Below are 16,149 nucleotides of genomic sequence, written 5' to 3' on the forward strand. Positions count from 1 at the left end.
ATCAGGTAGTATCCTTGCAAATTTGGGAAACAGCTGCTTGATGCCAAAAAGTTCAAGTTATCACAGATCTAGAAAGAGTGTAACACCGCTCAGACTGTGGATAAAGATTTCCTCATGGGTGCTGGCCCCGGCTCACCACCGTCAATCGTAATTTAAAGAAAAGAAGATTGGTCGCAGACCATGGAAGGAAGAACTTCTGTAGAATAGTTACTTTATTGTCGAGGTGCCAAAGGACGTAGACAGGAGGTTACAGGAACATTGGTAGACCGGTTTCACACGGATAACTCATTGCATGAAGTTGGAGAAGGTAGGGGATGACAGAACGACTAAAGACACAGAGCTTTGTGATCCAGTATAGGGTCGATGCCCTCCCTGGATTTGGGAACAGTCAATGGACAAGAAATAAATCACATTTGTTCCTGGTGCCAAAATTCTAGCACCAAAATCTTTTGTGGCAAGCTGACAAAAATCTGAATTTTGACTTGCCTGTAAATTTCTTACTTGCTAGGGCTGCCCATAGAGCACAGTATATAACCCCACCCACTCTGTAAGACTCCAGTTTTTTTAACAAGCAACAAGGAGTGATCAACGAGAGGGAGGGGGAATCCTGTACTGGGCTCCAAAGTAAGGAATTTGCAGGTAAGTCAAAATTTCTATATTTTTAATTGTATAGTACCATGGGATGTACCCAAGCATTAAAATAAGGGGGTGGGCAACAACATGGCAAACAGAACTGAAAAACAGGCCCACAAGAAAACAAGGGTAAAACACTCAGATGACAGCTTACAGAATCTTGCAACCAAAGCTTGAAAGGGTAAACCCCTTACATGGGACTTTAACAGACCACCACCTCAATGATAAAAAATGTATCTTTTAATAATGCATAATATAAAAAACATGTGCCATAAACATATAACAATACATACAATGCATCCCATGTGATGCATTGTATGTAATGTATGTATTGTTATGTTTATGGCACATGTTTTTTATATTATATATTATTAAAAGATACATTTTTTTATCATTGAGGTGGTGGTCTGTTAAAGTCCCATGTAGGGGGTTTACTCTTTCTTGCTTGATTAGGGATGAGACCACCATACTCCACACTTCACATGGTGGAAGTCTCTTTTTTCCTTTTTTTTTTTTTTTTGCAACCAAAGCTTGACTTCACCTGGTGGAACGTGGAGAAGGCATGAACAGAAGACCAGGTGGCAGCCTTGCAAACCTAGAAAGAGATGCTTTATGTGGAAAAGCTCAAGAGACAACTAAAGCCCTGGTGGAATGGGCTCTGATAATGAAAGGAGGGATTGTATCCCTAAGGGCATATGACCTGGAAACCAGTCGCCCGACCCACCTAGCAATACTGGAATGGGAAGCAGGATGCCCTCTTACGAGGGTCCGCAGGGAGGACAAAGAGGGACTATGCTTGTGGATAGAGGGTATGGCTTTCAGGTATGACCACATCTAGACAATGTGGGGCGATTTTCTTGTCATGTTTTAGGGCAGGACAAAGAAAATATCCTCACTGAGGTGGAAAGAAGATGTGTAAAACCTGCAGCCTTTGTGCTCAAAACCACTTTGTCCGTGTGTAAAACAAGAAAGGACTATTTACAGGAATAATTTGCCAAATAAAACATGCCTAACAGATGTAATGGCTACCAGGAAGTCAACCAGTGAGGTCTTCCAATGGAATAACCTAATTAGTTCAAAGGGAGGAACAGAGAGCACCAGGTTGAGATCCCAAAGTGATAAAAGAGGTCGAACTGGGGTATTTATACGAGCAACTCCCTGAAGAAAATTTTTGATAAGGAATTGCAAGGTTTCTGGAATTAAATTGATAAACTGAAAACCTGTTTCTTGAGGGTATTCCCCTGGAACTTCGCTTTATGTTCTCACACCAGGCAGGCAAAATAAGCCTTCCATGTGGGATGGTAAATCTTACGGGAGTTGGAGTAAGGTGGCAACAACAGTCAGAAATACCCCTCTCCTTTAGTACCTGGCTTTTAACATCCATGGATGGAAAAAGGGGCCTTGGACGAGTAGGTCTGATCTGTTTGGAAGAGACCAGGCTCTTCTGCCAGAAGTCATTATGTTCCACTGGGCCAATTTAGAACAATGAAGATCACCAGGAAACCCTTTCTTCCTCTATCTTGCACAGCAGTCAAGGGAGAATCTTCATTGGAGGGAAGGCATGAACCAGCTTGAACTGAGCCCATGTAATCACCAAGTAATCTTGGCTTGGCTGTTCAGTTTGTTTTTGAACCTAGAGGCCAGGATGTCCACATCTGGATTTCCCCTCCTTAGACAGAGATTTTAAAAAGAGACCACGTTCCCGGGTCTAAGCATTAGCGGCTTTAAAAGTCTGCCTGTTAATAATCCATCTCCAGGAATAGGAGTTTCTGTCCGGGGGAGTATCAGACGTCTTTCTTTTAGGGCAGCCCGATTTCTGATGCCCCTCCTTGATGATTTCTGTAAGCCACTGCTGTGGCACTGTCTGACTGTACCCCGACTGGGTGACCTTGGTGAAGGGATGTCTAGAGTTCTAGAACTATTCTGATGGCTGTCAGTTCCAGGAGGTTGATGGAAAGTTTTGACTCCTGTGGGGACCAGGTCCCTTGGACAGCAAGATAATGGTTAACTCCACCCCAGCCTCTAAGGCTGGCATCCATTGTCACCACCATCCAAGGCAGGACAATGTTTTCTGATTCTAGGGCAGGATTGGAGATGCATCAAATCAGGGAGAGCTTTGTCTGGGTGGACAGAAGCATTGGGTGAACCAAGGATTGGATTTGCTTGTTTCATGTCATAAGCACATTGGATTGCAGAAGTCTAAAGTGAAACTGGGAAAAGGGAACTGTTTAAAAGGGGGTGTCATCAAGCCCCAAACTCTAAATGCAGAAGTAAAATGAGGGATGCTATTCTGACTTGAGCAACCTTCTCTTGGGGAAGGAAAATTTTGTTTGGGCTATGCCCAAGATTGGACCCAACTACTCCAGACAGTGTGAGTGCTGGAAAGTAGACTTTGGAAATTTGATCCATCCAGGTAACCTGCTATATGAATGTCCTAGGTTTATAAAGAAGCCAGAAGTGGGGCAAGCACTTTTGTGAACACTTGGGAGTGGTAGTGATACAAATTGGAAGTGTTAGTTTCCCACAGCAAAAGCAGAATCGTTGATGTGGGAAAGGGTAGATGGGTATCTTGTATGCCAGAAATTCCCCTGTCTCCTAGAAGCAATGACAGATTTTGCTGCTTCCATCTTGGTACACATCAATTTTGGTACACAAACAAATCTGTGTAGAAATTGTAAGTCCCGTATTGGACATATGCCATAATTTGATTTTGGGACCGTGAATAGGTTTGCATAGAAAATTTTTCCTTGTGCATAAAGCTGGTGCAAGGCAGTCATTAAATCTGCTTTCTTTTGGTCTGAAGCTGGCAGATTGGAAGGCAAAAAATGAGGAGGGGGCAGAGATGAAAACTCAACTTTGTACCCCTGTGAAACAACTGCTTGGATCCACAGGTCTGGGAAATTATGGATCCAGACTAGAACAAATGCCAACAGACATCCCGCCCCCCCATTGCTAAGTGTGGAGGGTTCCCCTCCACTGTGAGAAGGGCTTCTGGGGAGACTTGGGAGTATAGGGCTTGTGACGGAAGCCTTTGTTTGGAAGTGGAAATGTATAGAGAGTGAAAAGGACTCTTTTACTGAGAAGAACCAATAGGCATATGAATAATAGGATTTTTTATTACAGCTTACCTGTAAAATCCTTTTCTTTCGACGGACATCACGGGACACAGAGCCACAGTAATTACTGATGGGTTATAGGGTATCACTAGGTATTGGACACTGGTCACACCCTAATCAGGAAGTTCAACCCCCTATATAACCCCTCCCCTTCCAGGGATACCTCAGTTTTGTAGCAAAGCAGTATAGGTGTATTAGAAGAGGGGCGGGACCTCTGTGTCCCGTGATGTCCGTCGAAAGAAAAGGATTTTACAGGTAAGCTGTAATAAAAAATCCTATTTTCTTTTCTCGGACATCACGGGACACAGAGCCACAGTAATTACTGATGGGATGTCCCAAAGCAATGCCAACTGAGGGGGGGGAATCACAACCAAGTAGGGTGCTATCAGACCTGAGGACCTTGTACCGCTGTCTGCAGCACACTACGCCCAAAGGCGATATCCTCATGCCTTCTCACATCCACCTGATAGAATCTGGTGAATGTATGAACTGAAGACCAGGTTGCGACCTTGCAGATCTGAGCCATAGAGGCCCGGTGATGCACTGCCCAAGAAGCACCAATAGCCTTGATGTGCCTTGATCTGAAACGGGGGAACCTTCCGTTTCAAACCGTAAGCTTGAATAATCAACTGTCGAATCCATTTAGAAATGGTCGCTTTTGACGCTGCCTGTCCTCTATTGGGACCCTCCGGCAGCACGAACAAGACATCCGTCTTGCGAATCTGAGCAGTTGCCTCCAGATAGGTCTTGACTGCTCTTACTACATCCAAAGAATGTAATGACCTTTCTTCCGAAGAACAAGGTTCTGGAAAAAAGGAAGGTAGCACAATGTCTTGGTTTAGATGAAAATCTGAAACCACCTTCGGTAAAAAACTAGGATGAGGGCGCAGTACCACTCTATCCTTGTGTATAATCAAGTAAGGCTCTTTACAGGAAAGAGCTGCTATTTCTGATACTCTTCTAGCAGAAGAGATAGCTACCAGGAAAATTAGTTTCCTCGTCAGTAAGATCAAAGGAATCTGACGTATTGGTTCAAAAGGTTGTTTTTGTAACACCGATAGAACCAAGTTCAAGTCCCAGGGGTTTAGGGGCGCCTTAACCGGAGGATTAAGACGCATCACCCCCTGTATAAAGTTTCGGATCAGAGAATGCAAAGCAAGCGGCCGTTGAAACAACACTGATAAGGCCGACACCTGGCCCTTGATAATACTCAAGGCCAGCTTCATCTCTAATCCTAATTGTAGAAAATTCAGAATTCTACCTATGACATATTTCCTGGGATGCCAACCCCTGGATTCACACCAGGATACATAAGCTTTCCAGACTCTATGATAAATCATTCTGGAAGCTGGCTTCCTTGCATTGATCAAGGTAGATATGACAGGACCTGAAAGCCCACGATTTTTCAGAACGTGGGATTCAATAGCCCACCCGTCAAATCTAGCATTTGTAAGGCATGCTGGAACACCGGACCTTGAGCTAACAGGTCTGGGTGTATCGGTAGGGTCCACCGGGAACCCACCATCATCCCTGCTATTTCTGCTTATCAGGTTCTTCTGGACCAAACGGGGGCCACCAGAAGTGCCGACTTCCCTTCTTGCCTGAGTCTGCGAAGGAGCCGTGGCAGTAGCAGAATGGGAGGGAATGCATAAATCGGTGAGAACCGATGCCACGGAATCACCAACGCATCCGTCCTGCCTGCAAGAGGATCCCAGGCAACCGGTAGGAAGGATTTCCCCTTCTGTAGGTTTTCGGGTATGAGCCATCAACTGAGGCTCTAACGCATGGCATGCGATAGGTGCATTGGAAAGTTTAATGCCTGCACCTTCCTATTCCAGGTCAACAGAATACTGTGTTGCAACAGTTCTGCTTGGAACTGGGCATAGGGAACTGCTTCGAATGAAGCCACCATCTTCCCCTGCAGCCTCATATAAAGGCGGACAGAAAGACCCTTCTTGGCCCTGACTGTCAGAATCAGCTCCCTTAGAGCAGTGATCTTTGCCTGCAGACACTTCAGTTAAGCAGGAAAACTGGGCACATATAGGCCTGCATCTCTGATGCCTATTGATATCAGAAATTCTCCTCCCTGCAGGACGGAGATTACTGTCTGAATTGATTCCAAACGAAAGGACTGCATCCTTGGGAATCGTTTCAGATCTCTCAAATCCAAAATGGGTCTGTCGTCCCCATTTGGTTTTCGGACCATAGAAAGATTGGAACAGAGTCTCAATCCTTGATCCTTTGTGGGAACCACCTCAATGACCTCTTGCGACAAAAGTCGCTTTATCACTAGAAGGAGCGACTGCTTCTCTTCTGGCTTTCTGGGAACACCTGATCTGAGGAAACGAGGAGAGGGACATTCTTGGAACTCCAGTCTGTACCCTAAGGTTACCGTGGAGATCACCCATCTGTCCTGGAAGTCCTTCTGCCAGGGCCCTGAGAGCTGCAGCAGTCTTTCCCCCCACTCGAGCGAGCAGGGCGCCCCTTCATGAAGAGGTCTTAGTGTCTTGCTTAGAAGACCTTTTCCCCCAGTATTTCTTGTGTCCCTGGGGTTGACTCTTGTTTCTTGCCCCAGACGGAGGAGACCGTCGTGACTGCCTGGAGGCTGATGCCCCTGGCGCTGGGGAAAGAGCCCGTTTAAAAGAGGGACGCTTACTCTTCTTCTTATCAGGTAAGAGAGTGCTTTTCCCACAGGAGATCGTCTTGATATAATTATCCAAGTCCTCTCCAAACAACCTTTCACCATGGAAGGGAAACCCAGCTAGAAGCTTCTTACATGGTGCTTCGGCTGACCAGTTTTTCAACCATAAGATTCTACGTATATGCACCAACCCAAGCAAGAGGCGAGAGGTTTGCACGATAGAATCTCTAATGGCGTCAACAGCATAACATAAAGCCGCAGGAAGGTTAGCAAACCCCTGGGCCTGCTGTTCAGGTAATACTTTGATGACCTGCTTAACATGGTCTCTTAAGTATTGACAGACTCCAATCGCTGCTACTGCAGGTTGGGCCACTGATCCTGCTAAAGAGAACATATCTTTCAATAAGAAGTCCATCTTTTTATCCACAGGATCTTTGAGCATCTGAGCGTTGTCTACAGGACAAGTCAGATTACTATTTACAGAGGAAATGGCCGCATCAATGGCTGGTATTCCCCACCTCTTAATAAACTTTTCTTCCATAGGATAAAGTGTAGAAAACTTTCTCGGCGGAAGAAATCGCTTATCTGGGTGATCCCACTCAGAATAAAGCAGCTTTTCAAGTAAATTATGAACAGGAAAAGCATGTGCTGCTTGGAAAGGTTTCAGTGACCCCAAAGCAGAAGAGGTTTCTGTAGTAGTTTCAGGTATGGGCAACTTAAATGTGGAACGGACCAAACCAGTGAGGATCTGCACTAAGACTTTCTCCTCTTGGGAAGTTGCAGAGGGTCGCTCTCCACCTGAATCCTCCGAAGAGGAATCACCTGTCCCATCCCGATCCTCTGAAAGGGATTCATCTCCTTTATCCCAGAGCTCCTCTGACTGAGGGTCTTGGGGAGCAGAGGAAGGCCTTGTGCGTTTTCTTTCACTGAGTGAAGATGTAATCGCGGCCATTAGTTTTTTCTCTAATCCAGAAATGGTTGAGGAAAAAACTTCTTGTGTAATATACACAGGGGCTGAAGTGCCGGCAGCAGATGAAGCCCCTAACCCCAATGGCTCTCCCTGTCCAGCTGCCCCTGGTCCCTCAGGAGGGGATGGTGTAGCAGACAGGGGGTCCTCAGAACCTGAACGAGACCCCCTAGTGCCTCTGGTTCTTGGGGTGCTTGAACCTCTTCTACCCATAGTGCAAAGCAACAAGGTGTGAGGTATCAAAAACGAACACTGACTGCTGAGCGATGTAGTCTGGCTAAAAGCCTTGCTACCAAATGCCCAATCCGGTGTTCTTTAGTGAATGCAGCCTAGGGGAATGCCTGTGTCCCACCTTACATGTGACTGTCAGCTCTGTGTCTCTCCAAAGCTCAGAGCACCTGTACAGTGTGCTTTAAATAGCCATGCTTTCTGGCACTGTGGGCGTCTGGGCACGCTGACGCTGTGCTGACGCCCCGCCCCCCCTCCCCCCCCCCCTCGTTTTTGAAAAATGAGCGCTTCCCGCGCGAGCCGACCCTTTCTGACAATCTTGAAGGGAGGCTGGGGTTGGGGGAATAAGGAGGAGGCCGGCAGTGATGGGCCCTGCATCGCAATGCGGCTTCGGTGGCGGCGGCGGTAGCGGCTGTGACAGTGCGGTCTCACCCGCCTTACAGCATACCTGAGCCTTTCCCTAGCCTGGGGGGACCATCCCAGCAGAGAAAACCCCCCACCATCTACCTTAGGAGCTGGAGGAAGAGCCAGTGCAGCGGACGCTGAGACAGATCAAACATGAGAAGGTTTGTGCTCTTGGCCGCCCCCGGTGGTCACAATAGGCACAGCATGCATTCACCTTAAAGGAGAAAAGCCACTAGAATTAAAATTCTGTGGAATCTCCTCTTACCTTATCCAGGCCGCAGGGTTCAGTTTACACAGACCCAGCCTTCGCCTCTCACGGTGGGCTCCGTTTGTGAAAAACCGTCAGAGACTGGGGCCCCCATCAGTAGGGGGATCCTTCAGTTCTGGGCCTGTAAAGCACCTCGCCAGAAATTAGGAAGTTTAAAGCCATTTTCTGATCCGCGGGTCCAGCTCTCTAAAAAGAGAAGCGTTACAGGTAAAACCTCGTTTCTTCGGACACGAGGCCCGGGTACCATCCAATTCGGCCATGAAAAGACACTTTGAATGGATCCGGTCGCCTGGCTTGCCCCAGTATAGGATCTTAGAATATTCCTTTTGGAGCTTCAGCACAGGACATCTTTGCACGTCCAACACCTAAGACACTGGTGTAAAAACTGAGGTATCCCTGGAAGGGGAGGGGTTATATAGGGGGTTGAACTTCCTGATTAGGGTGTGACCAGTGTCCAATACCTAGTGATACCCTATAACCCATCAGTAATTACTGTGGCTCTGTGTCCCGTGATGTCCGAGAAAAGAAAGGACATTTAAGCTTCTTTTTGTGGAATACGAGCCCCTTTCCCCAGTGATGAATTTATCAAGGGATTCCTCAAACAGGCATTCAAAATCAAAAAGCATGCAGAGGCAGCAGACCAGCCCTTTAGCCACAAACTCTTACGCATAGGCACAGACATAATGGACAGTCTAGAGACCTGGCAAATTACATTCTCAAGAAGCGGCAGCACAAAAACAAAAATTCTGATGGCATCAGCTGTAATTGTTCTAAGTGAGCATGGTCCCCCAAGGCAGGTCCGTGCTCTCTATTCGTATATGTCCTGTCCAGTTATGAATAATCTAGCAAAAGTACATATAAGCAATAGCTAGCTCCAGGGCAGGACCTGCAAGGGTAAAGAAGACCTTTAAGACAGCTTCCAGATGTCTATGAACAGATGTCATAAAAGAGGGTACATCCTCAATAGGAACTGTAAGGTGTTTATTGAGAACTGAAATGGCAGGATCCATCATGGGAACAGCCTATTTATTTTTAAAATCCTTTCCTATAGGCTAAATCTCAGCAAAAAGCTTGGGAGGATTAAAACCCTTTCAGCGTTGGGCCAATCCTGATAGACTGCACAATCAATCTGTGCATGTATTAGAAAAGCCTTTTTTTAGCTCCCATGGGGACTTATTTGGGTTGTAAAGAATGGGGTAGTTTTAGGCAAAGTGTGCACCACATCAATTAGTATGTCCACTATAGAGAGCATTTGGCATGAAGCTGCAGCTGGTACCTCATCAAACGCAGGGGAGGGAAAATACTCTGCTACAAAATCAGCACTTTCCTGCATAATATCCTCTCAAGCAAGGAAGGTTCCGCTTCTGAATCCTGAACTGGGACAAGAGGAATAGAGGATGTGTAGTATTTCTGGCTTCTGGAAATCAAAGGTTCTAGAGGTGCAGAGTATTTAGACATAGTAGCAGAGAAATCTGCTTTTGTCATATAGGCTGCATGTTGCGTTTCTGAGAGGGAGCCAGAGTCAGATAATGGGAGTAGTGTAATAATATAGAACATTGCTCTGGGACAAGAGAACAGCTATCACCCTGAGCAGTGGTTAGAGATTTTTGTAAGCCATCTGCAGAAAACATGCTATTCGGCCTGTTTGTTTCAGCTCCCTTGCACCTGTGAACAGCCACTGCTAAGTGAGTAGATCCACAGTTGGATACTCACGGATATAAAGTGCAAAATGGATGTGGTTGTGCGTGTTGAGAAACAGGAACTGCTACAACACAGGCAGTGACCATGTTACTGTCTCTCTATTTCTGTAGAAGATGGCAGCAGGAGTGCAGCAACATGCTGTGTGAATTTTTGATGGAAAAAGCAGGCAAGAAGGTACCATCATGGAGGAGACGTGGATAGGAGGAGAAAAAACACCAATTTTAAACTGTTTGTGCCAATAAAATGCTAGAGACAAAATAGCAGGGGTAGCAACAGTAAAGTGAACAACACCCAAATCCTCTGCCAATAGAAAACTGGGATATAGTGTAAATACACAGGGAAATCCTGTCTTACTTTTTTTTTATCATGCTGGATGTCCAGCCTTCACAGTGGGCATACACCTGAGTGGTCTAGAAACCATAAGAATGGACCATGGTCCTAGACCTGTATGGCATCCTGTGGTTAAGTACACACACTGCACTTTGTGCCAAGGTGAGCGCCTAATGCAAGATACAGCACCTGAAGCAAACATTACAGACTGGCTCCAAACAGTGGGGTCCGGATATAGCCCCTCAAGGTACGCACTGAAGGTAACGGATCTAGAAATTGTAAGATAGCCTAGGGCAGCAAATCAGATCTTGATAGATGCTTCAGAGATAAATTTGAATGGTTACAAAAATAAAAATAATTCTCCAGAGAACAGATCCGTTACCTATGCACAAAAACTAGAGTGTCATGGAATGGGTGGAGTTATATTGTACACTCTGGGGGCAGCCCTAGCAAATTTTGCGCCAGTGTCCTATCACATGAAGGCAGCTGCACATAACTGTAACTAAAAGTGCAAGTTTTATGTTCTAGGGCAGGGATATGCAATTAGCGGACTTTCAGCTGTTGCAGAACTACAAGTCCCATGAGGCATAGCAAGACTCTGACAGCCACAAGCATGACATCCAGAGGCAGAGGCATGATGGGACTTGTAGTTTTGCAACAGATGGAGGTCCGCTAATTGCATATCCCTGTTCTAGGGTAATAAATGTAACCTTATTTTATTTACCTCCTGTATCGTCTTTATACGGTGGGGAGGGAAAGTATTCAGACCCCCTTAAATTTTTCACTCTTTGTTATATTGCAGCCATTTGCTAAAATCATTTAAGTTCATTTTTTTTCCTCATTAATGTACACACAGCACCCCATATTGACAGAAAATCACAGAATTGTTGACATTTTTGCAGATTTATTAAAAAATAAAAACTGAAATATCACATGGTCATAAGTATTCAGACCCTTTGCTCAGTATTTAGTAGAAGCACCCTTTTGATCTAATACAGCCATTAGTCTTTTTGGGAAAGATGCAACAAGTTTTTCACACCTGGATTTGGGGATCCTCTGCCATTTCTCCTTGCAGATCCTCTCCAGTTCTGTCAGGTTGGATGGTAAACGTTGATGGACAGCCATTTTTAGGTCTCTCCAGAGATGCTCAATTGGGTTTAAGTCAGGGCTCTGGCTGGGCCATTCAAGAACAGTCACGGAGTTGTTGTGAAGCCACTCCTTCATTATTTTAGCTGTGTGCTTAGGGTCATTGTCTTGTTGGAAGGTAAACCTTCGGCCCAGTCTGAGGTACTGAGCACTCTGGAGAAGGTTTTCGTCCAGGATATCCCTGTACTTGGCCGCGTTCATCTTTCCCTCGATTGCAACCAGTCATTCTGTCCCTGCAGCTGAAAAACATCCCCACAGCATGATGCTGCCACCATCATGCTTCACTGTTGGGACTGTATTGGACAGGTGATTAGCAGTACCTGGTTTTCTCCACACATACCGCTTAGAATTAAGGCCAAAAAATTCTATCTTGGTCTCATCAGACCAGAGAATCTTATTTCTCACCATCTTGGAGTCCTTCAGGTGTTTTTTTTTAGCAAACTCCATGCGGCTTTCATGCACTGAGGAGAGGCTTCCGTCGGGCCACTCTGCCATAAAGCTCCGACTGGTGGAGGGCTGCAGTAATGGTTGACTTCTACAACTTTCTCCCATCTCCCGACTGCATCTCTGGAGCTCAGCCACAGTGATCTTTGGGTTCTACTTTACCTCTCTCACCAAGGCTCTTCTCCCCCGATAGCAAAGTTTGGCCGGACAGCCAGCTTTAGAAAGGGTTCTGGTCCTGCCAAACGTCTTCTATTTAAGGATTATGGAGGCCACTGTGCTCTTAGGAACCTTAAGTGCAGCAGAAATTTTTTTTGTAACCTTGGCCAGATCTGTGCCTTGCCACAATTCTGTCTCTGAGCTCTTCAGGCAGTTCCTTTGACCTCATGATTCTCATTTGCTCTGACATGCACTGTGAGCTGTAAGATCTTATATAGACAGGTGTGTGGCTTTCCTAATCAAGTCCAATCAGTATAATCAAACACAGCTGGACTCAAATGAAGGTGTAGAATCATCTCAAGGATGATCAGAAGAAATGGACAGCACCTGAGTTAAATATATGAGTGTCACAGCAAAGGGTCTGAATACTTAGTACCATGTGATATTTCAGTTTTTCTTTTTTAATAAATCTGCAAAAATGTCAACAATTCTGTGTTTTTCTGTCAATACGGGGTGCTGTGTGTACATTCATGAGGAAAAAAAATGAACTTAAATGATTTTAGCAAATGGCTGCAATATAACAAAGAGTGAAAACTTTAAGGGGGTCTGAATACTTTCCGTCCCCACTGTATATATTATTTGTACCATCTGTAAATATATCAAACATGATTATTTCAGCGAAAAGTAAACTTTTCAAACAGGAAACCTGCACTTGCCCTTTGATTTATTGTGTAGTTGATTACGAAGCAAACTATTGGGAGAGGATATTTTTTTTGTTACCTTTATAGGGAAAGTCTGAATAGGATCTCCATCTTGACTGTAGGTGAAGTTTCCAAGAAGAACACCTTCTTTCTGTGTTTCTTCCTCTAAACCCTGTAATGACAAAAGAAAAAAAATTGTTTATATAGTTGGATGATAGGAGGGTAAGAATTAAAAGATAAATATTCGATCAGTTTGGTTATAACTATGTCATTAATACTCAATAATATTGTGGGTCAGAGTATATCTATCACCAACAAATTACATTTTTTAAACTACAATATACCCATCATAAAATTCATATAAACAATTTGTATACATTTTTCATAAATAACCAGAGAAACCAATCTGGATATGAAAGTAATTATGATTTAGAATGGAGCTATCCATACTACCAGTAGCAGGAATGTATAAATCACCTATCAATAAATTGGATTGGCCTGTATATATATATATATATATATATATATATATATATATATATATATATATATATATATATAAAAATCCTCTGATCTGAGCCCTCTAGATCCGATTTAGTAACATCATCAAGTATTTTCCTGGCTTCTAGCCAGAAGTATGAACCACTGCAGTCATCAAACTGACAAGGCATCTGCGAGACGGAAAAAGTTCTTGACGGTAATTCCGTTCATCTGTATGCAATTCCGATGCGCAAAAAACCTTGCATGCTCGGAAACAATTCAAACTTCATTTTCTCAGCTCGTTGTAGTGTTGTACGTCACCGCGTTCTTGGCGGTCGAAAGTTCAGAGAACTTTTGTGTGACCGTGTGTATGCAAGCCAAGCTTGAGCGGAATTCCGTCGGAAAAACCACCCAAGATTTTTCTGACGGAATTTCCGCTCGTGTGTACGGGGCATTAGGGTGCGAGAAGGGAAGTAGATACAAGACATGGAAAAGACTTGAGAATAACCAAAAAAAAATGAGCTCAAAACCAAAGAAACAATATAAAGCTCATATTGGCATTAGGCAAATGTGAACTAAAATGTTGGCAGCCATAAACTGACAGAGGTAGGGGAAAGCCGTGTTAATAATTTTATTTTTCTCAGTGTACAGGAACATGGAACACATGCAAGAGCATCTCCCTGTTTTACAGAAATAAAAGTAGGAGACACAATTTTGTATAGTTATTGGAGTATTTTGAACAATAAAACAGTGCAGATTTATTTTGGTTTCCTTACATGTAAATCTTTGTCTGGGAAGGCTGGGAGGAGGAGTAATGTCTTTGGCTTGTTTTCTGTTTTGCCTGGTGGTGAAGAGAATGGAGGGTGGGGGAAGGGGCGGGGGTAGGTAGTCTTGGAGGACAGGGAATGGGCAAAAAGGGTATAGATGGCAGGGTGGTGGGATGTATGGAGAAAGAGGTATCATGGGAGGAGAGAAAGGAGAGTGGAGGAATGAGCTAGAAGCGGGTGGGGTGGAGGAGATATGAAGTGGTGGAAGAGAGAGAAAGGTGTAGCAGGGAGCTGGCTATCTTACCTGCAGTACCAAAAGACACTCTGCAACATTGTTGCAATGACAGTTTCCCTCTAGGGCCAGCTAAGACTCTGTGTCCTCACACCCCGTCAGCAGAGTGATAACTATCAGGGAGCAAAGCATAAAGGGAACTGTAGTTCCAGGACTCAGGTTTTACATTCAGATTGAACTGTATGGAACTACAAAAGACCAGCATGCTCTGAGGGCAGGAAAGGAGAGACTCCATTTTGATTTCCTGAGAATGCAGACAGGAGGCGGAGGAAGAGATAAGACCTAAAAGGAGAGGTACTGCCTCCTAGGTGATTTCACTGCGCGATTTAGGCCTCCACCGCCAATTGGGACATCCAGCCTGAGAGAGGGGGATCCCAGGTGCACATCCAGGCACACCTGCACCAATGGTGAAGCGTTTCAGTGTGAGGTGACTAGTCGGGTCGCCAGGAGAGCCAGCTTGTTCCAGGACATTCGTTTGGGCCTTGAACGCAGGATTGGGTGAGGGGGCTTTTGCCCATTTGCAGGAAACAGGGACACTGCACCAGAGAAGAAGTTAAATGGACACTGTATACAGACATCATTGCTGTTAGTCATCTTGCTGACACTTGAAGTGCCACAAGGCTAAAATGATAAGGTCATCCTTTTTCAAGGACACTGTATACAGACACCATTGTCCTTTCACCTTGCTGAGAAAGATCCTGCCTTTTTCACTTGATAATCAGGGCAAGTTGTGTTATTTGGAAAAAAGGGTATGAGTACCACAGCGCTGACAGCCTGAATAAATACAATAAAGTGCAACTGTAGTGCATACAAAATTAATCCAAAAAAACAAAAACATCAAGCATGTAGCCAGTGAAAACTTAAACATGTGCAAATATCTTTAAACTTCTAGTTGGAAGGTTCCTTCCACAGGTGCTGCTGTGCTAGAAATAGTGCAAATCAATATTAAGCATGTGACCAGTGAAAGTCCAAAAAAGACGTGCACATAAACATATTGCAGTTCTCAGTTGATAAGTTCCTTTCCCAAGTTCCTTTCAAAAGTGCTGCTGTGCTAAAAAACATATGATGCTGTAAACAGGTGCATATGGGATCCACACACCCCACTTATGGTTGAATTTACCAGATCCAATGGACCCCCAAGCAGTACTGCGTTGCGGGTCAGATAGGCTTAGTATGGTGAGCGGGGTGATAAAAACGCCAACTCCTGGGTGCGATCCTTCCTGGGTTATTTTCAGGCACAAACATATGGAGAAAGAGCCCGCATAGTACAGTATGTCTTGTTTAATTCATTAAAATCAATCTTTACAGAGTTACAATCATAAAATCAATCTTTACAAGGTTCCAAGGTGGAGGGCAAACGGGTGAACATCAATTACCAGTCCATTGATCAATAAGTTCTCTCACAACCTAACTGCAATTGAACAGGCATCAGACGTAATGTCACCGCCATAGCCGAAAGCTGCGTCCGACGCTGCGTTTCTCCCTTCCCACAGGGCGTCATCAAAGATGGTTTTTATGAAAGTCTTTGATAACGCCCTGTGGGAAGGGAGAAATGCAGCATCAGACGCAGCTTGGGGCACCACGGTGACATCACGTCCGATGCCCGTTCAATTGCAATTAGGTTGTGATAGAACCTATTGATTAATGGACTGGTATCTGATGTTCATCTGTTTGCCCTCCACCTTGGAAACGGATAAACATCAATTACCAGTCCATTAATCAATAGGTTCTCTCACAACCTAACTGCAATTGAACGGGCATCGGATGTGATGTCACCGCCGTAGCCGCAAGCTGCTTCTGACGCTGCGTTTATCCCTTCCCACAGGGCGTTATCATAGATGGTTTTTATGAAAGTCTTTGATAACACCCTGTGG

The 16,149-nt window shown here is 44.7% G+C and overlaps 1 protein-coding gene across 1 annotated transcript in view; it reads right to left on the reverse strand.

Annotated features, from left to right (window-relative positions):
- The window catches only part of SUN2 (Sad1 and UNC84 domain containing 2), a gene marked incomplete in the record, with an annotated part of 201,639 nt that overhangs the window by 26,249 nt on the left and 159,241 nt on the right, over nucleotides 1–16,149 (reverse strand). The window contains 1 exon segment of the mRNA XM_073592532.1: nucleotides 12,816–12,908. Within this exon segment, the coding sequence (XP_073448633.1) occupies nucleotides 12,816–12,908 (93 nt within the window).

This window comes from Aquarana catesbeiana, linkage group LG07, assembly GCF_042186555.1.
Source record: "Aquarana catesbeiana isolate 2022-GZ linkage group LG07, ASM4218655v1, whole genome shotgun sequence".
Lineage (NCBI taxonomy): Eukaryota > Metazoa > Chordata > Amphibia > Anura > Ranidae > Aquarana > Aquarana catesbeiana.